At 36.2% G+C, this 26,988-nt stretch overlaps 1 protein-coding gene across 1 annotated transcript in view; it reads left to right on the top strand.

The window, feature by feature from the left end:
* The window catches only part of PXDNL (peroxidasin like), a 466,402-nt gene that overhangs the window by 412,791 nt on the left and 26,623 nt on the right, over nucleotides 1–26,988 (top strand). Inside the window, 4 exon segments of the mRNA XM_047727586.1 lie at nucleotides 4,375–4,509; nucleotides 6,702–6,910; nucleotides 22,069–22,183; nucleotides 26,738–26,867. Of these exon segments, the coding sequence (XP_047583542.1) occupies nucleotides 4,375–4,509; nucleotides 6,702–6,910; nucleotides 22,069–22,183; nucleotides 26,738–26,867 (589 nt within the window).

The following is a 26,988-nucleotide window of genomic DNA, read 5'->3' on the forward strand; positions in this document are numbered from 1 at the left end:
TTTAATATTTATTTATTTGACAGAGAGAGATCACAAGTAGTCAAAGCAGCAGGTAGGGAGAGAGGGGGAAGCAGAGAGCCCAATGCGGGGCTTGATCCCAGGACCCCGAGATCATGACCTGAGCTGAAGGCAGAGGCTTAACCCACTGAGCCACCCAGGTGCCCTGGATGTTCTAATTTTTAAAACCTCAAATGTATGTTTCTTGTGTGACCTCTTAACAATTCACAGACATTAATTTCACCTTAACTTTCTGATTTGCATTTACTATTATTTATCATATGCTGTATAATGTCATTTTAACCATTCAGTATGCAATATCTCTATTACCGAGTCTAAGAAATTAATTTAATGGTAAATTCAAGGACTAGCAGAATCACATTACATTTAAAACATTGAGAACAGGACAATGAACATTTTGGCAGGAAAACTGTTTTAGAAATTAGGAGTGACTTTTGTATGGAATTAGGGGAGCTGATAATTATGTTAGATTCCTAGTGCTGCCGTAACAAAGTACCATAAACTAGGTGGCTGAAGACAACTGCAATTTATTGTCTCACAGTTCTAGAGGTCAGAAGTCCAAATTTAAAGTGTCAGCAGGGGGGTGCCTGGGTGGCTCAGTGTGTTAAGCCTCTGCCTTCGGCTCAGGTCATGATCTCAGGGTCCTGGGATCAAGCCCCTCGTAGGGCTCTCTGCTCGGCAGGGAGCCTGCTTCCTCCTCTCTCTGCCTGCCTCTCTGCCTACTTGTGATCTCTGCCTGTCAAATAAATAAATAAAATCTTTAAAAAAAATAACCCAAGAATTGGGTTATTGTCAAGAATAGACAAATAGACTGATAGAATAGAATAGAAAGCCATGTACAAAAAATGTGCTCCTGTGTGGAATCATGATATTTGAAAGTAGTGCAAGACAAATTAGGGAGAAATGAGAAGTGGTGCAGTAAAAATTGGCTCTTCATGGATAAAAATGAGTATGGATTCCTATCTCACATCATATATGAAAATCAATTCCAAATAGATAAGAGACTTAAATCTGAGAGGCAGAAGTTTAAAACTTTTAAAAATATAAAGGATTCTTACAACATTGGGGAAGAAAAGGGTTTTTTTTACATTAAATTAAAAAGAACTATAAAAACTGATAAAATTGACTTTAAGATGAAGACAATATTTTCATCAAAATCTAACATAATGAGAATAATTAATATAAAGGGTTGTTGCATTTTACCTGGAATGCTTTTTTCTACAAACATTGAAATTATCATTTCTTTTTCCTTTTAATCTTTTAATCTTCATTACATAAGTTCTATCAATAATTAATATAAAAAGTCCCATTGGGTCTGACAGTGGCTCAGTCAGTTAAGCATCTGACTTGATTTTGGCTGAGGTCATGATCTCAGGGTTCTGGGATTAAGTCCTATGTCGTACTCTGCACTCAGTGGGGAGTCTTCCTTTTTTTGATTTAAAAAAAAAAACCCAAATTTGAGGAATACATTTGAACATAAATAACAGTGCATTAGCATCCAGAATATGTACAGAACTCCTAAAGTAAGACAGGAAAACATAACCCTAGAGAAAAGTTGTAAAAAGACATGGTATAATAGGTATTTTACCTATATTTAAAAAAAGGATACCCAATCAATATATAGCAGATGCTCAACTAAGTAATCAGGATAATGAAAAATCATAGTGAAACACTATTTCACACCCATCAAATTAGCACAAATTTTACCAAGCAGGCATATTTTCAAGTTAGTCTTAGAGAAATAATGAGTGGTCATCTGATTTTAAATCTCTTAACATGGCCTCCTACAGAACTATGAGACTGATGAAGAAGACACACAAAATAACACATGACTCATATTCAGAATTAGTAGGAGACAAGAATGGCATGAATTTCAAATTACTTTAAGTTTGAAAATAATCACCAAGTTCCAACAGAGCTGCCATTGGAGCTCCACTACCACAGCAAGTCTGTGGGCATGGAGAGAAGGATGGAGAAATTTAAAAGTCTTTATGGGCAAAAGGGGATCAGGGCATATAGATGAACTATGAGAAAAAAGAAATCTCTCTAGAAGGACATGGTTCAACAAAAAGTGTTAAATCACCAAATGTAGCTCTGGAACCTGGGAGTCTATGACCCTAGTCACAGGGCTGAAAGTAACCAGAGGTAGCCATGGCTTGGTGACAGAAGATAAGTAGAGAGGGGATAGCACCCCTTCTATACATAGGAAGCCAAGCAGAATGAAGTGAATTTAAGAATGCTGTAGGAATGAAAGAGAAATAAAAGCCACCAGTGCCTGCTGTCTCCCATCGTCACCAATGCTTCAATCAAAGATGCTGTACTTTGCTGCAGTGACAGAAGATTATGCTACTGAACTAGAAATCATTTCATAAAATGCCTAGGAATAAAAAAGAGAGAGAGAGAGAGAAAGCTTATTTCAAATAAAGCTATGTAGCAAGAAAACAAAAATGCAAATCAAAAAAATTTCGGAGAAAAATTCTCCCAGGGGAAAAAAATTGAAACAGAAGGGATCTATAATACAACACTTGAATCTGAATTAAATAGGCACTCAAACACTCAAACAAGTACTTGAGATATTAAAAAAAAAAAAAAAGCTATCTCCAGAAATTAAGAAGAGAAATGCAGGGGGAGGAGAAGGAGCAGGAGGGGGAGGTGGAGAGGGGACGAGGGGGAGGGGAAGGAAGGAGGATGTGGGGGAAGGAGAAGGGCAATAGCAATATTTGACTAAACAAAAAAACTGAAGAATAAATTCCATATGACAAAGACACTATCCATTAAAATTGAAGATGCATCACAGAGAAATTCTCTCTCTTTTTTTAAAAGATTTTATTTATTTATTTGACAGACAGAGATCACAAGTAGGCAGAGAGGCAGGCAGAGAGAGAGGAGGAAGCAGACTCCTTGCTGAGCAGAGAGCCCGACGCGGGGCTTGATCCCAGGATCCTGGGATCATGACCTGAGCCGAAGGCAAAGGCTTTAACCCACTGAGCCACCCAGGCGCCCCACAGAGAACTTCTCTATGCTCATTGTAAGAGTATGAACTATAGATATATTTTGGACAGCGGTTTGGCATTATCTATTAGTGTCTAAGGTGTCATGCTCCACACTCAGCATTTGAAGCTTTAGCATCAGGATATTCTAGAGCAGGGATCTGCAAACCATAGCCCACTGACCAGCTCTAACTACCTGATTTTGTAAGTAAAAGTTTATTGTAACAAAACTGTGTCCCTTTTTTATGTGTTGTCTTCGGCTGCTTTCGTGAAAAGGGAAGAGTTGAGTAATTGCAAAATGGAGCCCACGATGCTGAAAATATTTATAACCTTATCATTTGTTGTAAAAATTTGCTGATGGCTAGCCTAGAAAGACCTTTGTCTGTATGAAGAAACATGTATGAGAAGGTTTATAGTAAAAAACTGAAAACACCAGTAGAACAGACAACTAAATTGGGAGTATCCAATGGGCTACTATAGAGCAGAGAAAAGGAAGCAGATGTGTACAACAATAGGAATGAATCTCTCCAAATAAATTGTTGAGTGAAACAAAGGAAGTATGAACATGATGTTTCCAACTGTTTCAAGGTTAAAGCATATGCAGCTGAACTGAATGGAGTCTATGGGATCATACACATGAAATAAAATGTTAAAGTAGCATATGGGACAGGTCAAGTTGTTCACTTGCTTATCCTTAGGGACAGGGAGAAAACAGTCTCAGCTGCTCTCACAAGGAGTTTCATGGGTACTGGTCTTATTTTCTTTCTTTAAATGGATGGTGTGTCCAAAGATATTTGATTAATTGTTATTTACATAATGACTTTTTTTAATTAAAAAAAATCACTTCAGGTTCCAAATCAAATATCATTGGTTTTTTAGCAAGAGCAAAATTATCGAACACATTATATTATTTCCTCAAATTATTTTTTCACTCTGTTTAACCTACATACCATATACACTGACACAGATATTTTTAATAGTTAATTTGTTACATGTTTCTGAAAGAATTAGTTGGATATAGATCTACATACACACACACACACACACACACACACACACACACACACACACACAATTATATTCCATATACTTACAGAGTATTTATAAAGAAGAACACAGTGGATGTTATATGACTAGGGTTAAATGCTCTTGGTTAGCTCACTGCTCTGTTCCCTGGTCAACTAGGTGACCCCTAAATTATTCTATCATCTCAAAGTTGTTACTTGTAAAATGGGAATAATAATAATCTCTGCCTTTCTTTTTAGTGTGTATAACTTAAAAAATGCTCTATAGTCATTTGTATAAATAGTACTATCATTGTCACGTTCCCAGTCCAGCATATGATGTCTGTACATCCTTGTTTCAGGTTGTATGGCACACCAGGCAACACTGACTTCTGGCCCGCCCTCATGGTTGAAGATCTGATCCCTGGTACAAGAGTGGGACCAACACTTATGTGCCTGTTTGTTACCCAGTTTCAGCGGTTAAGAGATGGAGATAGGTGAAGATTGGTCTGTTATACTTGTCAAAGATAATGAAATCAGTTTTTGCCCCAAAATATAGGTGTACAATAACATTAAAAGTGTGATTCCATGCTTTCTATGATTTAAAATATTTTGAATATGAGCAATAACAAATAGTAGCTGGTCACAGAATTTTTCTGTCTACTGATAATACCAGATAACGTTCCTTTTCATAAATTTTTATGAATCTTTGTAAAAAAATAAGAAATAGACTGTCTAGAAAAGGCATAGAAGTCTGTGGTTAAAAGGATGCACTAGACTCATTAGCATGTGTTTAAATCTGGGCACCCCTACTTGCAACTATTTAACTTTAAGAAACATAACACCTGAAACCTGTTGCCTCATTTGTAAAGTCTGATTAACAGTAGTACCTAGGGCTCATAAATTGTGGCAACTGTAAATGATGTTGGCAGTGCAAAAGTTGACAGCTGGCCTGCAGCTCTGTACCTTCATCTTCATGGAAGATTTGTTGACCCAATACCAGACCTCCTGGCAAAATCTGTCCTAAGGGCATTTACTAGTGGAATGATAACTGGGAATTCTTCCTAAAAATCTCTTGGTTTGCTAAAGTGTTTATTGTAACTCAACTTGAATTTATAAAATTATGGCAGACAGCTGGCAGGAGATGTACGTTCATGTAATATCTTTCTTGCAAGGCTAACCAAGTTAAAAAACTAAGAAAACTGAAAAACTAATCAGCCCCCACTGGGTTGGCATAGGACACACTATTAGCTCTCTTCTTTTACTTGAACCAAATGTGTTCCAAGTACTCGCTGTATCTTCTGAATCATTAGTATAGTCTTGAGTAAGGGCTAGGATTCTTGTGAACTTGTTTGACAATTCAACCTTTTGTATTATTGCATAGGTGATATATATATATGTCCTATATATATCTCTTATATAGGACTTAAAACACTTCCTAGAACTTAGTTTTTAATTAAAGTTATGCTAAAAATTATTCTTTACTTAAAAGTTTTCTTCCCAATCTCTTCTACTTATGAATTATATTATAAAGAAAGTAGGAACGGCTTTAATTCCTTTTATTGCACATTGGCAAACATTCATAGTACAATATTTCATTTTTATTTTTATAAATTAGTTTTAGCACTCTGGATTTATTGCAACACATAGTTGGGCTAATATGTTTAATTGATAATAATTTAAGAATATATGTAGTTAAAAACTAAACAAATTTGGGAAAGCTTTGGTTTTTTGGAGTCAACTGTCTTCCCCATTTGTATTAGTTTACTAGGGCTATCATAACAAAGTCCAAAGACTGGGTGACATAGACAACAAATGTATTGTCTCGCAGTTCTGGAGTCTAGATCAGGGTTGGGAGTGTTGGTCCCTACTGAGGCCTCTCTCCTTGTCTTGTAGGTGGTCAACTTTTCTCTTTCTCTCCAAATGGTCTTCCCCCTGTAACTTGTCTGTGTCCATATTTTATGACTTTAATTCCCCCACAACACTCTAATGACTTATTTTTACTTAACTACCTCTTTAATGGACCTATCTCCAAATAAAGTCACATTCTGAAGTACTGGGGGGCTAGGATTTCAGACTATGAATTTTGAGGGGTCACAAGTCAGCCCATATACCACGTGAGTGGCAACAGTCTTTTCCTTTCTATCATGTGTTGTATGCCTACATGAGAAAAGTGCTTGGCATATGGTACTGAAATATTTCCTGAAGGAATGAACAAAGGTTCACTTTAATAGTGTTTTTTAAATTGTATCATTTCATTTGAAACCAAATGTGTTCATTCTAATTAGCCAAGAGATATAATAAACTAGTGTGTATTAATAATTACAAAGCCACATTTCCCTTTTAGGCAAACATGTCAATATTAAATTGTTCAGGTAATTCCTAAGGCTAATTTATGGAATTTTAGATTAGAAAGTGTGCTTTTTAAAAACCCTTTAAAACTTTACAAAGCTTTACTTCGAATCATTTTGTAAAACTTGACTGGAAAGTGATAGTTCAAAGCCATGGGATTTAAGAACTTATACAAATTGGAGGCAATTCAAACATGGTTAGTTGGAGAACAAACATAATCCTTTCCATATGCTTCTCTTTTGCTGAGCTCTTCTTGCTATTATCACTGCTCTGCACACAGCTCAGTGCAGTGCTCTGCCGGAGACCTCACTCTGCACCTCTCCTTGCTGACCCCCAGGTTCTGGTATGAGAACCCTGGGGTGTTCACTCCCGCACAGCTCACTCAGCTGAAGCAGGCATCACTGGGCCGTGTGCTCTGTGACAATGGTGACAACATCCAGCAAGTCCAGGCCGATGTCTTCGTGAAGGCACAGTACCCGCAGGATTACCTGAGCTGCAGTGAGATACCGCAGGTCGATCTGCGAGTGTGGCAAGACTGCTGTGAAGGTCAGTGAGGATACCATTGCCCTGTCTGGATCTGCATGTGTGCGTGCTTGTGTGATTTCTAACATCAAAGGCTATGGTCCTTCAACGAAGGCCCACGGAGGAAAACACACCAGAGCAGATCTTCCTTTTAGGAATCAGACGGAGTTTGGAGAAGACAATAGGAAGGCCAAAGGTTCCACTTCCCAGCCTCCTCCATTTGGGTCCAATCTCCTCAGACTGAGTGGTCGGAGGGGCTTGCCAGGAAGGGAGGGGCCCAGCAGAGTGGGGCAGGGAGTGGGGGAGGCCTGGGAGAGCAGGAAGGGCCCAGCGGAATGGGCTGCGTCTTGGTGATGAATTTGGTCTCTTGTTCTCCCTGCACTTCAGATGATTATGCCAAACATCAAACTCCGGTAATTTGGTACTGGATATATCTGCTTCCTGGGGGTCAGCTGACCACAAAGAGGAGCAAAAAATCATAGTAGCTCAGTTAATTTAGACTATTAGTCTCCATATGATGTTGCACCCATGTTCATTGGAAATTTGGGGATGTCTTGAGAGAGAACTTTCTCTAGTGATACAACATAATTTGCCACATCTGCCATATCACCTTTTATGAGTCAAACTCTACCTAAGGTGCTTTGTATGCATCTAGATGCCACCACATTACCTCTTAAGAAATGTGGCTCTATTCTCCTTTAATAAATGAAGAGAATATGGCTTAAAGGTGTCAGATAACTTGGAGTAAGTGGTAACCTATGGCTAGGGAAAGGATCTGTCAGCTGACACCTAGAAATGAACTAAGAGCTTGATGGTTCTAAGCAGAACATGCTATGGTTCCACATATGAGCACATATCTCTTGCATGATAACACACTGTGTCTCTTCTGCCTTTACCAACACATGGGCCACAGTGGCCTCATGCCTGCCACGTTTAGAGGCTATGCACATGGGGGAGCTCTGATGTTCTCTAAGAAGAAAAATGCAGCTGCAATCATAGAAATAGTAGTTGGCATTCACAGGAGGGGGGATGTTATTAGCCCCAAACATTCCTGAGTGGGAAAAGCAAGTTCTAGAAATAGGAGAGAATGTTGAACCAAAAACACAGTGACATCTGAGTTGCAGTTTCCTTTTTCTCTATGGTGGGTTTTATGGGACAGAGAACAAAGTCATTTAATACTGTGAGGAGGAGGAGGTGTACTTTTCTTCACCTCAAATTCTTGGTGAATTATGGCCAGAAATAATGAAATATTTCCATATCTCCAAAACATGGGACTCAGAGAGGCAATGTGAAAAACAAGATGAATGGCAAGTAGTAACACTCCTTTTGCTTTTTCTGCAGTCCTCAGACTGGGCATTGAGCCCACTGAGTGGAGGAAAAAATAGATGGGATGACAGGGTGTGGGCTACGATGAAAATAGCTGTGCTCTGGATGGAAGCAATGATTCAAGTCCAGGAAGCAAAAGCTATGGTCCCATTATGCCCACATATGCCTTTTCTAGGTGCTCACACCACCAACCCTATGGTAGGTGATTCATATATAATGCCTACTGACCTCATAATCTTTATGAGTCTTTCAAGGTGGGTATCATTGTCCCCACTTCACATATGAGGAAAATGAGATTCCTGGATGATAACTACATATTCTGAGGTCCCCCAGCTGTGATTTAAACCTATATATAGTCAACCTGAAAGCCTCAGCTCTTTTCTCTGTGTGCACAGTCTCCTTTGAGCATCTGTAGGACAGGGGCGTGGCACAGATAGTGAGCAGCCACCAAATGAAGGCACCCAGCCTCTTCTACCCTCCTTCTCCTTCAGTCCTGTGGCACCAACGTACTATCAAATTCAGACATCTCAGGACCCAGAGGAAAGATCTTCTCGTTACTTAAATTGTAATGCATTTGTTATTGGTGATATTTGTTTTGGAAAATGCATTGGAAAGATTTAACAGGCAAGGGGAGGAGGGAATCTTGAATATGTGAAGCATTCTTATTATTAAGAGTCTAATTTGTGGTCTTGAGGAATAATAAAAATTCTTTTTCTTTGATAGTGTCTCAAAAAACAAAACAAAACAAAACAAAACAAAAACCCCTAGAAATTAATTAACCAATAGTAAACATTTACCAAGAAGCTGGATAGAAAAATGAAGTGTCTTTTTTAATGGCACCGTCATTCTCAAAATCATGTTTGGCTACATGGCAGCCTATGCCTTCCTTAATACAATGCTCAGAAGTCATTTAGGGAGCAAAATCACCTAAGGACACAAATACACCTCAGGGTACAAATAAATCATACTAAAAGGAATCTAAACATGTCTATAATATGAACCATTGTAAGCAGATGCAGATTTTATATTTCTTTGTACTTTCTGACCAAAAGTATATTTTTTCCAGAAAACCTAATTAAAAGACATTCTTTAAACTGAGAGACTTTATTTTTTAAAAGATTTTATTTGAGGTGACAGTGAGTGAGTAAGAGAACATGAGCGAGGGGAAGGAGGGGGAGACAGAAGCCGACTCCCCACTGTGCAGGGAGCTTGATGCAGGATTCTATCTCAGGACCCCAGGATCATGACCTGAAGAGAAGGCAGACACATAACTGACTGAGCCACCCAGGTCCCCCTACCTAAAATGAGAGACTATGAATAAAGATAGTTGGTAACTGCTCAAAAGTGGACCACTTATTTATGGCATAGGCTTCTTATACCTCCTAATTAACATCAGCATGCAGTTACTTAGGGGCAGATAGAATGATTCATATCACTGAGGAATTACTTTGTAGATTGTTGGTCTGTAATTTTCCTTAGATGGCACATCATAGTTGTCCAAATTAACTGGGGCCAGAAATTCTTGTATTAGCCACATTGTGTCCACCGCTCAGACCTGAAGTTGTTACTTTCTTAAAGCATTAAGGGAAGTATTGAATGGAGGTATTAATGGATGCATTAAAGGACCTAGAAATCACTGTCTTTACTAATCACTATACTTATCTTACCCATATTCCCATTCCTGTTGAAGAATTCTTCAGGATTCTCTGATAATCTCATTCTTAAGTGATTTAATTGTTTTAACTTTCATTGTCTTAGAGAAAAACATAGAGTTTGGTTTGGAATTTAACAGCCACTCCAAGCAATCTTAGTGGCTTATCTTTATTAGAAGGAAAGGTATTATCAATCTGACTCTCAACTAAACTGTATATGTTATTTTTAAAGAATAATTTTTTTCAAGACTATTCCTTCAGTTCTGTTTCCCATAAATAGTAGCCTGCTTGTTAATACCATTATCAGAAGTTCCAAATTTAAATTTAACTACAACAAAAATTCTCTCTTCAATGCATAAATACATTGAAATAAACTCTTAATCTTTAATTAATCTTAATCTTTCCAAAAAATAATATTATAAATTAAATTGAGTTTTGGATAATGGTACTTTATTGTTTTTGGTAGCTAGAAGGATAGAAGGCACAAGATCTAAAAGATGGACATGCAACAGACATGTATGTTCACTTAGAGAGCTTTGTTGCTGTACGTTTGTGTAGGCAGTGAAGTGGTGGAGTATCTTAGAGTATTAAGGAGTTGGACTTTGTTTTCATTTTGCATGTCATTTATCACATTATGTTATCCATTTATGTTTGCTTCATACCACTGTATAAATATCTTCAAGTCATTCCATTTATATATATTACTAGGTCAGAATATGTCTAGATATAACTTTTCTTAACTCAGTCTCAAACTTTGTGAGCAATTTCAATTCACAGATTTATATTTTTCTTCAACAAAGGGGTATGTGAATCTCATATTCCTTAATTATGTATTCTTTAAACTTTGTATAATTTATATATATATTTTTTTCTTTTGAAATATCCCTGGGTGTTAGGCCTAAACAGTTTACCCTCCAAATCTCTTTCCTTGTCCTTCTTATTTCAACCTCTTATATTTTTGCTCAACGTCCTAATTATTTTTTACACATGACCACTAATATCAAATTCACTAATTTCAGTCTCAGTAGGAACCATCCTCCTTTTAAATTCCTCTGTTTAATTTCTTAGCTCCAACTTCATCTAATTAAGTTTTAGGAAGTTTTCCATGTCTTAAATTCCTCTATTATAATTCTCCTCCTTTTCCATTCCTTGGGGCATGCTCTGACTATGGCATCCCCTACTCTTTCCTTGGCTGTCAGTCTCCTGGAATGGGCAGTTACTTTTCCTCTATTACATCATGTGGATTCAGGTCTGGTTGTTGACATTATGTCCCTGGCAAAAAACCTCACAGAAGGTGATATCAGCCCCTCCCAGGCTGAGGGCAGGAAGACAGCCTTTCTACCCCAGTCATTCTCCACCTTCTGAGAAGTAGAGACCCCTAGCAGGGCCTGAAGGCAGAAGCTATCAGCGGAACCACAGAAATCAGGACATCAAGTCCTTCCAGAGCTAAGCTGCTTCCAGTCCTCTTCCCTGGCTGGGTGGTTCCACAGGTGTTAGGCTCCCTTGGGAGCACTTGGCCTATTTCCCAGGGCCTCAGTTCAGCCTTCTCTTGGCCCCTAAGCCTACACTGATCTGCAGATCCCAGGCAGCACAGCTTGCCCTGGAGAGTCCTGAACCCTAGACTGGGAGCCCAGGGTAAGACTTATCTTCCACACAGGGGAATCCCTGCAGTTCCTGTGGCCTTGAGACGAGGCATCTACCACCAGGCCAGGCAGGCACTTTTCTTCCTGCTTTTTGTTGAGCTGCATCCTGATCAAGGTCTAAGCTCTCTGGGGAAAATCTGAGCTTTCCTGTGTGGCAGTGTTAACCGGCAGGTGTGGTTGCTGAAGGTCATGGGGGTTCCTGTTTAATCATTTGATGCTCTCTCTTGTATGGACTAAAAATATACTGAAGCAAGCTGTGGGAAAACTAGTTTTGATCTGAAGCTAGGGTAGGACCTAAAATTCAGTTATAAAACATTGGTTTCTTAGCAGAGTTGCGCAGCGGAAGCGTGCTGGGCCCATAAAACATTGGTTTCTTTGAAGATTAAAAGCATTCTTATATAGAACCTTACGAGTTCCCACAAGGAAAAAGCAAAACACGTTTTAACTGTTTACTAGGTAGTTCACGCTCCCTCCTCTTCTCTTGTCTGGCAATATATAAATCCCATGGACTCTAAGCCCATGAAACCCATGTTTTTTGTGTGTTTTTTGTTTGTTTGTTTTTGGTTTTGTTTTGTTTTTCAGAGAGAGAGAGCGCATGAGAATGAGTGTGGGGGAGGGGAGAGGGAGAGAGTTTCAAGCAGGTTCAGGTCATGATCTCAGAGTAATGGAACCAAGCCTGTGTGGGGCTCTTGTGTTCTGTGGGAGGTCTGCTTGATATTGTCTCTCTCCTTTCTCTCTGCACCTTCGCCTGCTTGCTCTTTCTCTCTTTCTCTCTCAAATAAATAGTTTTTAAAAGTAAAAACAAAACAAAACAAAACAAAAACAAAAATCACACAGTGACCCTTCAAAAATTTAGGAAAACTTCCCTAGGCATCTTGTTTGTTCCATTTTGCCCTTGCCCACTTCATGATTTTTGTCTTATGAGTTTATTTCTCTGCTCAGCTTCTGTATTTGACACATAGATTTAAACCATCTGCTGTGTTGACTCTGATTCTGTCAATATGAGCAAACTGCAACTAAGTATGTGTGAAAGAATCTAAAGACAATTGGATGCCATGTACCAGGATGACCTCCTTCTGGGACAAGTTCTAGGTACTCCTGGTTTGATTTCTTTGTTGGACCACACAGCAGTCCACTGGAAGTCACTAGAGGAGCCTGTAATTTGCACAGGTGCTCCTACAAGTAGTACCAGAGAATGGGCAGAGGCAAAGTGGGAGTGTGCTGGTGGTTCTGGATACAAGCTTGCATGAAGCAGATGCATGCCTTTGGTACAAGTGATACAGCAGAAAACTAGGATACTTATGAGTTAGTCTTTAAATATAGCACTCTGAAGTGATTAATATTGGTAAGGATTAAAGAAACAATATCCTAATTCAAATCACGGAAGATTCTAGTCAAAGATTATTTTACCTACCGTTCATGAGGTTTCTGTTTTCCTGAGTACATAAGAAAATGTTTTTCTGCCAACAATGTGTCTGTCTATATTATGCCAAAACAACTCACAGGTTGATTCAAAGTACATATAAGCATTAGCCCAGTTTGTGGGGATAGTTATCAGATGAATAAATTGCTTGATTTGTTATTATTCTTATTTCAACCAACAGAGAAGTAGTAATTCAATGCCATAAGTATGTGCTAGGAAACAGTCAAGTTCTTATGAAAAATATGGAGAAAAGGATGAAGAACAAAGAGAGGTTCAGAACAGTCTTCGCTGTGGAAGTTATCTTATAAGCAACAAGTATTCAAAATATTGATTGATTTGATTTGGTTTTAAAGGAAAGGGAACATGAAGACCTCACAAGTGTTGTAATCAAAAAAAGATCACAGTGATCAAAATAGCAAATGACACAATGAATGAATTTAATAAGTAGGAATTTTATTGCACATAAGATAACGCAAGATTTCTCAGATTTTTAGATTTAATATATCACTTGACATAATTTATAAAACATAAAGCATTTCACATACATTTCTGTGTTCTTTTTCTCCCTTAGCTATCTTAGTTATAGGCCTTCAGAGTGAGAGATAACCTGAGAGATCATTTCATTTGAAAAAAAAAAAAAAAAAAGAAAACAAAAAAAGAAAAACCCACTTCATTTTAAGATTAGGAAGAAAAAATTGAAAAGGTCTAAGTAACTTACCTTCACTATTTATTAGCAGAGCTAGGGATGGAATGCAGACATCTCAATTCCCCATCCAGGTTTTATTTCTGTTCTTCCTTATCTTACTCTTTAATGTCATAACTAGTTTTCTTTTCTCTATACTTTCCATAATCTCCTCCAAGTCCCTTTTACCTGAGATAAATATGGGAACTCTTCTTTAGCTGGTTGATGTTCCTTTTAGAATCCTATGCTAAAAAATTGTAAATGTAACACTCTTGACATTTCACCATCAATTTAAACTAATTTTTAGTATCATTTAATGAATAGATCAAGAGCCTTTGCATAATATTATAAACATCACAGATGCAACTAATAATATTCACAAGTCCTTATTACCAATCTACTTATTTCAGAGAGCTTTATAATTGGCACATTTGTTTGTGCTGTAGATCAAATAAATCAAACTCTACTGATAAAATTGATTCTACATAGAGCATAAAACATTTCTTTGAGTGTCAGAAAATGATTTACTCTCCAGTCATGTCATTTTCATTTCATTTAGAAATGAAAAATAACACCTAATGCAGGTGATGTATTAAGACCCCATGCCACTTGATTAAATAAAACTACTTTCAAATAAAACAATTTGACAAAGAACCAACAGATGCATATTTTCTACTGGGGTTTATGGAGCCATCTGGTCTTGCAATTTCCAGCTGCATAGTTTACATTAAGTTCTGTCTTTAAAACATCAAGTAATTTTAAATACAGTATATTTTATATACAAATGTAAATATATTTATGTTTACTCTTTAGTTCAAATAAATTGTGCTTATGTTTGTAAACTAATGAAAGTTTAATTTCTTCCATAAGAGACTGATTTTATTACCACAATATTTCATGATGTTATGGCTGTTTCATGCTTAACTTATAAAATGCCTTCCAAGTATTACTAAAGAAGTAAGATTTCAGCAACGCCTATAAAGCTTTAATGAACCAATTAATTTGCAACAGTGTTCTCAGGTTTGTCTTTGAAAGTAGTTGCTATTTTTAATAGAGCACCATAGGACATCTCCCACTCTCCTTGGTTCTGTAAGTACATAATATCTTATATGAATAGCTTGTTGAAATCAAGGTGAGAACAAACCTCATAAGCAGGATAAAGGGCACTAAATAGCCCTGAAATGATACAAAATTGATGTGTTTAAATGGTGATACTGTTAATGAATCAAACTCTACTGATAATGTTGACTTTACGTGTGTGTGTGTGTGTGTGTATAAAATAAAACATTAGCTATTAAATGACATCTCATAAGTTCTGAGGATATTGTGTTATCTTCCAAATACAGCATCCTGTTTTTATTTACAATCTAAAGCATCCCAGTAGGAAAAAACCTTCCCATTCCAGAGGTAGGTTGTTAGGGTGCCTGGGTGGCACTCTTGATTTCCTGTGTCCAGCTCCACACTGGGCCTGGAGTCTGTCTCTCTTTCTCTGTCTCTCCCAACACCCCTGACACTCGTACACTTTCTTTCTCTCTAAAAAATTTAAATAAATAATTTAAAAATTTTAAAAAAGAAGTAGGTTGCTAGTAAGTACAGTTTCATTAAGTTGTTTAAGTTAGGAAAAGGTCTTTTAATACCAAAAATTGATTTATGATTCTTTTTAGTATTACTATAAAATTTAAAAATTCTCATTATATTTAGAATTATTAGTGTTTAAATATTGACATTGATAATTAGTGAAATTTCTTCTCAAATATGCTGCCATGAAATATGAAGTACTTAGCAGTGAAGACAGGATGTATGCCTTGCAGATCACTAGGAAAATAAAATCAACAATATAGAAACTAACCAATGAAGCATAAGCAAAAATTAAAGAAAGCTAGTAAGACTCAGATGTAGTTGAAGCTTCAGTGTATTAAGAGAATTATTAAATGTAGAAAAAATTCTTAGATGTATCTGAAAATAGTTTCAACTCTACCTCATTACAAGAGATACACTTAAACAAGAATATTTAGAATGATCAAATATAGAACAATAGGTAAAAGTAAGCCGGGCACAGAAAGAGACAGAAACATGAGTGGCAAAAACAATATTTTTAAAAGTTGAATTTAAGAAATAAAAGCATTAATGGACATGGGTCTACTTTCATTTCACAATCGGTATGTGTCATAGTTAGAAACTCTCATGTGTCAAATAACTGAACATCTATTTAGCACACTTTAATGGAAGTATATTTGAATATTATTAATACGATCACTTTATAAGAGATGTATCTAACTTTGTGCCCTATAAACTAGAATTAACTTTATTTTAAAATATCCTTTGAAAATTCTGAAAAGTTGACTATATGTCATATCGCAAGGAAAACTGAAATTCTTACAAGGAAAATTGACATACAACATTCTCCATTCTAAAACTAAATGATTAGATTTAAAATAAACTTGTTACTTAGACATTTTTTAAAGATTTTATTTGTTTATTTGAGAGAGAGAGAGAGAGCATGAGCAGGAAGAAGGCAGAGAGAGAGAGAGAGAAGCAGACTCTCTGCTGTGCAGGGAGCCCGAGGATGGTCTTGATACCAGCAGCTCCTGAGATCATACTAGAGCCCAATGCACTCGCTTAACCAACTGACCACCCAGGCACACCTGTCTAGACATTTTTAAATCATTTTAACAAATATTTTTTCAGGGAGGTAATGAAAACTAAGTGGGATGTTTTATTAAATATTAATATTTATATTATAGCACTTTAATATATACTTACTTTCACATATTTTAATAATAAATTAATATATGATGTGATATTTTTAATAATTTAAATTTTAGTTTGCTAGGGCTGCCATGACAAACTATTCCAGGCTACACTTGAACAATAAACATTTATTGCTTGAACAATAGACATTTATTGTTCCACCATTCTGGAGGACAGAAGGATTGTTGGTATTGCGGGGTTGGTTCCCCTTGAGGGCTATGAATGAGAATCTGTTCCTTGACTCACCCTGAGCTTCTGGCTGTTGCTGGTATCATTGGCTTGCCTTGACTTCTCCTGTACTACCCCTTTCAACCTTCATTATCACATGGTTTTCTACTCTGTGTGTATCTGTGTTTAAGCTTCTCCTTTTTATGAGGACAGCAGTCACATTGGATTAGGGCCCACCCTACACCAGTGTGAACTCTTCGTAACTAAATACATTTGCAATGACCCTTTTTCCAAATAAGGTTACATTCTGAGGTTCTGGGGGTTAGGACTTCAACATATGAATTAAGGGGAAGCACAGCTCAGTCCATAAAAATGTATTTGTGTTGTTTCAAGCTACCATGTTTGTAGTAAGTTATCGCACTGCAATAGATAATGCAATTGCAAAGTAGAAAGAAAATGGAATGCAGGTAAGAGTATGAAGAAGTATGAATGGTTCCTGCTGTCATCCCTCCCTTCAAAACAACTGTGGGGACAGTTCAGTATTGCTCACTAATACAGATGAAACAACGTCTAAAGATAGAGAATGTTAGTTCCTCCATAGGAACTAGGAACTGAGAATTATATTTGATTGTTACACAAATACAACATAAGACAACAGCATTGAATAAAGCTGTTCTCAGATTCTCCCCCAAATTGTCATTTTTATGTTTCATTAAATTGTTATTTGTACTTCTCCCCCTTTTCTATTCTTGCCAGCAAATGAGAAGTGCTAAAATGTTAAGAAACAAGGGTTGACCATAACTTAAAAACAAAGTGTTATATATTTTTGTCAATTTTTAAGCCTATCATCATTGATATATTTTTGGTACGTGGAATGCAGCATCAGGACCCTGATATTCCACAGTTGTAGAGTTTTAATCAATTCATGCAAACATGTATGTTTGCCTGAGCTACTGTACCTTCAATTCCCCAACTTGAACTTGTTTACTCATCAAGGAATGTCAGTCCACTCCAACAAATCAGAACGTCCAAACCCATGCCTAAAGCAGCTTGTTGTTTTCAGAATCTTTTGATTTCATTAAATTAATCATTAATGTCCAGGTTTTCGTGTCCTGACATGTTTCCTTACCATGTGTCCATCTCTAGGCCAGACCAGATGGGGTCTGTGTTTAGATATGACTCACGGGAGAGGACTGCAATCTACATACCCATTGAAATAAGCTTTTCTTTTTTCAGTACTCATGGCCAAACAGACTGACATCACGTTTCTACTAGTTTAATTTGACAATACCTTTAAATATCAAGTTGTTGCTTTTATGCAAGTTCTGCAAATTGTTCTGTGCTATTTTTCACTATAAAGAAATGTAAATGTAAAAAAATCCTGAAGGGTTTATACCAATTATTTTCAGGGAAATTGTTTTTTAAACTCATTTAAAATTGCCTTGAAAAACTGTCTACAAACACATTAAATTTTAATTAATTTTAATTAATTTTATTTTAATTCATTTTAATTTTAAATTCATTCAACAATATTTTTTGAATGTTAGTTCTATGAACAAAAGCATTTATAACTTTGACATTATGCAATAGTTGCTTATGAACTAAATAAGTCAGTCATCTTATTCTCTACAATTTTTTCCAAAAATGAAAGCGATGTGGAAGCTTAATCTGTATATGACATTCTTTCAGAATGTTTTACTTCCCTTAACTCATTTAATTCTCTCACAACTCCATGAGCTAAATTGTGTTATCATCCTCATGTACAGATGAGAGAATGGAGTCAACAAGTTTAAGTAGTTTATCCAAAGTAATATATTTCAAATGTGGAAGGCATTACCATTCAAACCTAGGTTGAATCCTGCAATCAAACTCTTAAACACAGAAAATAACAAAGAATTGGATATTTTAAAATAATGATTTGGCCTGTTTGATTTCACTCACTCACTCATTAAAATATTTATTCTGCGTGGATCATGTGCAGGTGCTGTACTATGGGATGGGGATAAACTGGTAGGTAAGACAGAGCCCTCCTCTCTGCTCTCTCCTTAACCAGTGAAGAATAGTAGACAGAGGTACAGAGTGCTGAGAGAATGTAATGAATTTCCTTCTGACCTGGTCCTAGCAGTTTAAGAAAGGCTTCTTAGAGATGGTGATGTGATACCTGTGGTGTTTATTCAGGTGAGAGAGACCAAATGAAGTTGGAGCTGGATGATTAGCCATGAATGGTGCATTAGAGAGAAATGAGGCTGAAGACAGAAGAATGTGTGCACAGGGAAGGATTTTGTTTGACATAGGAAAGATCTAGGGCTTCATTCATAGTACAAAGGCTGAGGGATGGGTTGGGGGGCCAACTTAGGCTGTACTGACTGAATGGGAAGTTATATGTATTCATGCATACACACTTTGCATTATACTTCTTGAAAATGAGCCATATTGCTTTATCTTCATCCACATCTCTCTTTTTTTTTTAAGATTTTATTTATTCACTTGATAGAGATCACAAGTTGGCAGAGAGACAGGCAGGGAGAGAGAAGAGAAAGCAGGTTTCCTGCTGAGCAAAGAGCCCAATGTGGGGCTCAATCCCATGACCCTGGGATCATGACCTGAGCTGAAGGCAGAGGCTTTAACCCACTGAGCCACCCGGGCACCCCTTCATCCACATCTCTTAATGGTGTCTTTTTTTTTCTTTCCCCCACCCCAGGGAACCATTTTTTAAAATTTAATTTTATTTTTTCAATGGCATCTTGAAGTAGTATCTGCTGTATTAACATGCCTCCACTAAGTCATACGTAGACCAGAAATTTTACAGTATTTTTGAGCCAATATGAATTCAAGTAATCTCCTTTTATCTTCCATTCTAGATCTATCCATCCATCCATCCATTCTTCCACTCATTCATTCATCCAGTTAACAAATAATGGTACCATTATTCCAAAGTTGCACAAACCCCATATTCAGGAGTTTTGATCTTATTATTTCTATTTTTCTCATTCCTTGCTGTCGTGTAGCAGTTAAGAGGTTGGGCTTTTGAGACAATATATCTGGATTCAAATCCTGGCTCTTCCATAAAAAGCTGTAGTACCTTGGAGAAGGTAATGTAACCTCTCTTAGTTTCCTCAAGGTAACACTAGGGATAATAATACCCATCACATGTTATTATGAAGTTTTAAATTAATAATTGATGTTAGGCCTAAGAACAGAGTTTGAACAAGTGTATATACATATTTATAAAATATATATATGCATAGGTATAAAACCAAAGCATCTACCAAATTAACATACTGTTTCAATTCAGATGTTGTTTGCATAAGAGCCAAACATTCAGCAATCAAAGATGCTTTACCTCTTCAGCAATAACTAGGGATAAATACCAAGGTGAATTAAAAAAAAAAGATGTCAGGAATAAAAAAACCTGTCACATTAAAAGAGATGCCTGGTCATTGCAACTCTAGTGAGTTGTTCACCCCACTCTCAGTGTTCATTCTCTGGTGGAACTAGGGTGCGGGGAGTGATTCTCTGTATTTCTGTTCCCATATGTGCATCACTATATACCTGTTACATTACAAATACAACTAACTCTTTGCTTTTGGGATTTATGTATATGACCTTGCATATTCTATTGGCACTTTAAAATAAGTTCCAAAGTTCTATCTTCCTAAAAGAATAAAGACAATAGATAATATGAGTTGACCTGCAGCCCCCTTTCTCTATACTTTTTCCTTCTTATATGAGGATTAAAAGGTACGATATTTGGCTTAACTGGAAATGCTGTGTTTTTCCACTTGCAAACTCTTCAAAACCAAAAACCATGCCTTACTCATTTTTATTTTCCCTACACTGCTTAGTCTAATAACTTAGTTTAGGAAGTTCCATATATTTATTGACAAAAATTATATACTTTTCAGAAATAAAAAAATTAAAATAATTTTAAAAAATTAAAAATTAAGTTTTATTACGAGTGAAACCCGTATGTGTTAGTTTTTTTCTTTTTGTTTTCATTTCTATTTTTTCTCACCCAGATCTGCAAATACTTATGGATTATTGATTATTGATAAGGTGCTAGGTTGAAGTAATTGTGTAAAAGTAGGCATGTATAGGTCTGTTAGTATACTACATAACTTTATCTATAATGTCTCAAAAATACTTTTTCAAAAGTAACAAACGCAACATTTTCAGCAGCATGTATTTCCCATGAGTTCATGGGCAAATCTTGCCCAGTGAAGTAGTTCGTCATTGCCACAGTTTTACCTCCCTTCTTGAGTACTTCTCTGTCCCTGGGAAGAATTCTTTACTTTCATGTTCCTCCTTGATTGTCCAAAGTCTCCCACCTGTCCCAGGCCTCAGCCTACTGAAGTGAATCAGACTTCGGAATAACCCATTTCTTTCTGCTTACTTACATTTACTGTTTTAAATTGTTTAAATCATGACTATTTCTTATTGAAAACTGGGACAAAACAAAGGATAGAGGTAGAGTAAGAAAAAAGAAATAACTATAACAATGTTAGACACATCACTGTCACCATTTTAACATGTTGTCATTTATTTTCTATTTGTTTTAATATTGGTAAGTTCATATAGTATAACAAAGTTTTATTTTTCTTTTGTGTCTAATTTTATAGCATTTGTACTTATTTTGTTATTTAAAATACCAACTTAAATTTTATCCTCAGCTTTGCTTAACATTTTATCATGGAACATATTCCTTTTGATTTTAACTTACATATGCTAAGGTGATTGTGTAAGTTGTCTTTACTTCCCCTTCCTTGAGAAATAAGTTGCTATTGCCCAATACAAAATGCTATAGAATAATCCCTTGTTTCCCTCTAATTTATGCTGTCCAGTGTAACCTCTTAGATTCAAGTGCGTAGTGAAAAGCTCTGGGATGGTTATCACATTCCATTTCAATCTATTTTTCCCTCCAGCATTAAAAATTCTTCTTCTTCCTTTTTTTTTTAAGCTTTATATGTAGTAGTTTTACTATTTGGAAAGGTACGTTCTACATCATTGTGTTTCTTCTCAATATACCTAGTTTCCAATCCAACTTTTTTCAGATGAAATTTAAAGAATATTTGTTTTTATTGTTGTTTCATATTTATATAAAAAATTTCAGACCATTCTCATGTGTTTTTATTGTGGTGAAAAACACTTACCATAAAATTTACTGTGCAAACATTTTAAGTGTACAGTACAATAGTGTTAACTATATGCACATTGTTGTGCCGTAGACATTCTGTCTACCATGTTTTTGTTTCTTTCCCCATTGTCAAGTCCTCTAAGTGAAAAAAATGTACCCTGTGATCAGTGTCCTTGCTCAGATTCAGCTTGCTCTCCCTGTGGAGCCTCCACGGATTTTGCAAACTGTCTTGGTATCTCACCTGCTTTGGTAAAAACAGAGATGGAGCCACATGCAAAACCAGAAACCTGTAATTGAATTGACCAAGCAGCTATCCATTTTCCTTCTCAATTAAAGAGATACTCTAGATAGGAGGATGATGGCAATCTCACACGATACTCATGTGGATACTTTTCCCCCACAGACTGTAGGAGTAGAGGACAGTTCAGAGCATTCACACAAGAATCTCGAAAGAAACGGTCTGCTCAATACAGCTATCCTGATGAGAAAGATAATGACTTAAGTGATCTACTCATTAGGTATGTAGAGAAATATTTAATTTCTTTGGGCTATTTACCATAGTTTTATTTCAAGTGTACAGTTTGAGGGTTTTTATAGAAACCATGGCTGACTCATTTACATGTAGGATAAATTATACAATGATGAGCAAATAAGCTTTGTGATAAATATGAGTTCCTTTTCATCTGGAACATCATGTCCAGGGCATGCTCAGTAATAAATATTTCTCAATAAAGTACAGAAAATTGCACATCATAAATGTTATTTATGATTCCTTAAATCACATTATGGATATTGCTGTTTTTAAAATTCTTTTCGAAAATAGGAAACTCAGCATATTGTTTGTAAGGAAAGTAATAACATTTATCAAGTTAAGTTGATTTTAATTCATGTATAGTGTATAGCAAGAAAGTTTCATTTGTGACCAAAATGGGATATTTTTGAACCCTTAGAAAATTGAGAAATGTCAATCTTATTCCTTTGAAATCTGTTAGGACTTCTCCTGTGACACTTATACACAAGCTTCATATGTAGTTACTTCTTTACAAAGTTCCTCCACACAATTGTCTTGGAAGTTTCTGAAAAGAGAAACAATGACTTGAGCATGGGTATATAGAGTAGCTTCTTTTCACTGAGTAAATATTCAGTAGATGCTTGTATAACTAAATTACCAAAAACAAAAATAAAAACGTTAACAGCCCCATAGGAGGGATACTATTGAAAACACTTTGTTACCACACGCTAAGTAACTTGGCGTTCATAGCAGCCTCCTAAGCATTATCATTCAGTCAAATTCAAAATATATTTTTGGAGTTCCTGCCCTCAGTCACAACTGAGAATTTGTGATGTATGTAGAAGTGAACAAGACATGGTCTTGTAAGATTTATAGTCTAGGAGAGAAAGTGGGTCATATAATAAGCGAGATGCGTGAAGGCTTGAGGATCTGGCACAGGTTCACACCCTGTTTCCACTACTTCATGGCCACAGGTTATGTAAAATTTCAGTCTCAGTTTCCTCAGCTGCAAAATGGGCATAATCATACCCACCTTGTGCAATTATTATATTAGTAATATATATATGTATATGTAAAGCACCTAATGGTGATATGGGATGTAGTATTATAGGTGTTCCACAAAAGACAGGATAGCAAATGCTGTTATAGTGCTCACTATATGCCAAACATTCTTTTAAATGCTATGTAAATATTAACTCTCTGTACAGAAGTGTTCATATAATACTGATGTGAAATCCAATTAGGATGTTGTGTAGTTCAGAACAAGGTATAGATAATTCTTTTGGGCTTTTAGCCTATGCAGAGGTGAGATGTTGAGAAAAAGACTAAGATTTTGATGAAGATTTAGGGTTTTAGTCTGGAAAAACAGTGAGCAAAATCATGGGGGCAAAGAAAAGTTAGGTATGTTTGGAGAGTGGTAAGGCTTGACATGTGTAAACAACCTGGTGTGTTCGATACTTAGGGATGAAGAGCACCCTGGAAGAATATTCTATAAAAGAAGATTGGGGTAGCAAGAGAAAGACCTTAAATTCTAGGCTAAGGAAACTAAATCTGTTCCATGTGTTACTGGAGCTCCTTCCTGCAAGGTAGACTTGGCCAGGAGCCATAGCTCCAGTCAGAACCATTTTTAAGTAATTCAAGTGGCAGAAAATAGTCACATGGCCCTTATTTAATTTAGCATTTCATTTGGTTTGTAATCCACTCTGCTATGTGAAATGTTTCACCAGAGTGAAATTGGAAATAGATGTTGGGTGACACATTTATAGGCAATTTCTCTTTTACTTATAAGATGGTAAAGAGATCTGACTTTTCCAGTCAAATCCAAAGGTATGTGGCATGGACAAAACACCCACTACCTGCCTTCTGCCATGCCCTACAGCCATATCCTGTCCTTCCAAAAACATTCATTTCACTTGTTGTGAGGTAATAATTAACATATAGTATTATTTGAACTCTTTAAGATTGTGGTGACCTTATGAACATTCTGCTTACCTGTAGCGTTAGTCACTCAGCTACAGATTGGTTAATTTCAGTTTTAATCTCCTGCCAATCTCATCAAATTTTACTCAAACATGAGCCTCACAATTGAGAATTCCATTTATTATTGATATGATAATAAAAAGATAATACTGGCTTTGTTTTGTCTTCTAACTATACATGCTTCAGTAATCCTTTGTAGATAGTTTTGTTGTACTCAAGACTTGTTAGACCAAAAAAGGCCAAATCCTCTCACTCAGTGTGTGCAAATCACTCAGGCTATGATTTTACTTTCACTGTTCTCTGCACATTCATCTTTCTTGGATTTACTGTCTTTTGGTCAAAAATTGATCCATTTTTCAATACACTATTCATGAGTTAACATCAGTTTAACTTGATAAGTATTATTTTTTTCTTACAAACTCTATGCTGAGTTTCTTGTTTTTATTAAGAATTTACAATATAGAAATATCCATACTGTTCATCTTTTTCTTCCATTCTTCTCCCTCCTTCCCTCTGGCTACCCCCAATAATCTCCCTAGCTGGTATCCTTGTTTCTCTTCTCTCTTTCCACACTGTCTAAAACACAAATATGATCAGGCTAAAATGTCTGTGTAGTGGTTAAGAAAGGACTTTTAAATTTTGTTTTTTAAAAATCCTGATTTGCATTCAGCTGTGCAATTTAATAACTATACCATGTGGACATAGTAACAACTAAGTCACAGTATTCTCATCTAAAAGACAAGGCTGCTTCAAGTGTCTCTTGGCACTGCTGGGTGCACTGAGTGCACTGAGTGCACCTGAGTGATGTGACCTCTAGGGCAAAGCAATCAGAATTGCATGGTCCCTGAAGTGAATGAAGAACTATGGTCTGCTTTATTTAGCTTCCCTGACTCATTCCACCCTCCCACCCCCACCCCAGGCAGGAGTCATTACCTTCTTATTTGTCTTCCTCATACAAATGTTGTATTTCCTGCTTGTTCATCAGTCAGTCTTTTCTGAGAGAATGTTAGCAGCCTACTTACTGAAAAGCACCCTTACATGTATCTTAACGTAATGCCGGTTACATAAACAACACCCAACACATACTTGTTCAATTGTGAACACCATCTCATTGTATAATCTGGTGTTGCTGGTATCAGCCACTCCTTATGTTCCTATACTCAGTACTTTAAATCTTGGTTATAACTTTATACTATCATTCAGACTTCCTTGCGTTTAAATCTCCTTTGATTCGACACTGATGATTTATAGAAGACAGCACCATGAAAACAAAAGTGTTAAATAATCTTTATTAAAATTATCTGTGGTTACTAGTATCATCCATATCAATACTTGTACACTTGAATTGATTTGAACATAACACCATAGTAAAAGCTGGTTTGTGGTGATTCATGGTGCCTCTAATTCACAGCGTCTCATGGGACATAGAGTTGATCTAGCGACTGAGTAATTGGAATTGGTAACTTTTCTTTTTCAGTGCTACCTTTTCCTAAATTCCCTCTCTGATGTAAGCTCTGTAACATGTCCTTGGCTTAGGAATTATTTTATAAGCTCGTAGGATCTACTGTGTCTGGCAAGCCATTTTCTTACTGAACAGTAGAAGACATACATTGAGCAGAACAAAGCAGAACAATTTTGAAGGTTCCAATGGTTTCTTCACAAGGAAGAACTTTAAACAAAATTTGGGAAAAAAGGAAAAACTTGGACATGAATAGCATGTCAACTAAATCAAATCTATGTAAAATATTTTTAACAATATATTATAATCAAAGATGGATGGAACTTTCATTTCAATTTCCCAAACTCATTATTTACCTCTGTCTTTTGAGAACTTCAGTTAAGCTCTAGGAATCATATTTTATTTTATTTATTTTTTTAAATCATTTTTTAATTTATTTTCAGCATAACAGTATTCATTGTTTTTGTACCACACTCAGTGCTCCACACAATCCGTGCCCTCTCTAATACCCACCACCTGGTTCCCCCAACCTCCCACCCCCCCACCTCTTCAAACCCTTCAGATGGACTCTGAAAAACAATCTGAAGGAATCATATTTTAAATTCAGCCCAAGACTTTTTATTTCCTTTTATTATTGACAATACTGTGCTATTTTGCATCTGGTTTAAGATTAGATTTTTGTCAGACTAGTATACTTATCTTAATTTAGTTCTTGCCACGAATTTATAATAGAGCAAGGAACGTTCCCACCTGGGTGCTATAAAATATATAATATTTAATTTGTCACTGCTCTTTCACTGTGAAGTGAAATGAACAATTTTTAGCAAAAAACATAATTTGAGATCTAAATAATATGTCAAATAGATGTGTAATACTACATGGCATTCCCTTTATTTCCTAAGAAATACTTCCTTATCATTTTGAGTAAACTATGTGGAACAGATGTAGCTCTCTGGATTATCTTCTTATATGTCATTTAATTTTAATTTCTAATTCTAGTCATGCAAAGCAGCAGTCACAATGCCCCGTACACTCCAATGTCTGAGGAATATTTGTTGATTTTTTTTTTTACCATGTGACTTCTATTTTTCAGCATTTTTTTTTTGCTTCTATTATAAACAGGCAACAAGATCACTTGTACATTGATGAAGATGGTAGACACGTGACATTTCTGCCAAAAGCAAAGTTTGCCCAAGATTTCAGCAATTTTGCAGTGGAAACTCAAAAAACCATCAAAGCTCTCAGAGAACAGGTTTGTTTTTCCCCCTAAGCAAAATGTCCTTATCGTAGAGATTGAAATAACTAGATTAAAAAAAAAAATCTGTCCAATGACTCTGTAGATATATAGCACAATACCCATTTCCTTATAATAG

The sequence above is a fragment of the Lutra lutra genome, chromosome 4, assembly GCF_902655055.1.
Source record: "Lutra lutra chromosome 4, mLutLut1.2, whole genome shotgun sequence".
In the NCBI taxonomy this organism is placed as follows: domain Eukaryota; kingdom Metazoa; phylum Chordata; class Mammalia; order Carnivora; family Mustelidae; genus Lutra; species Lutra lutra.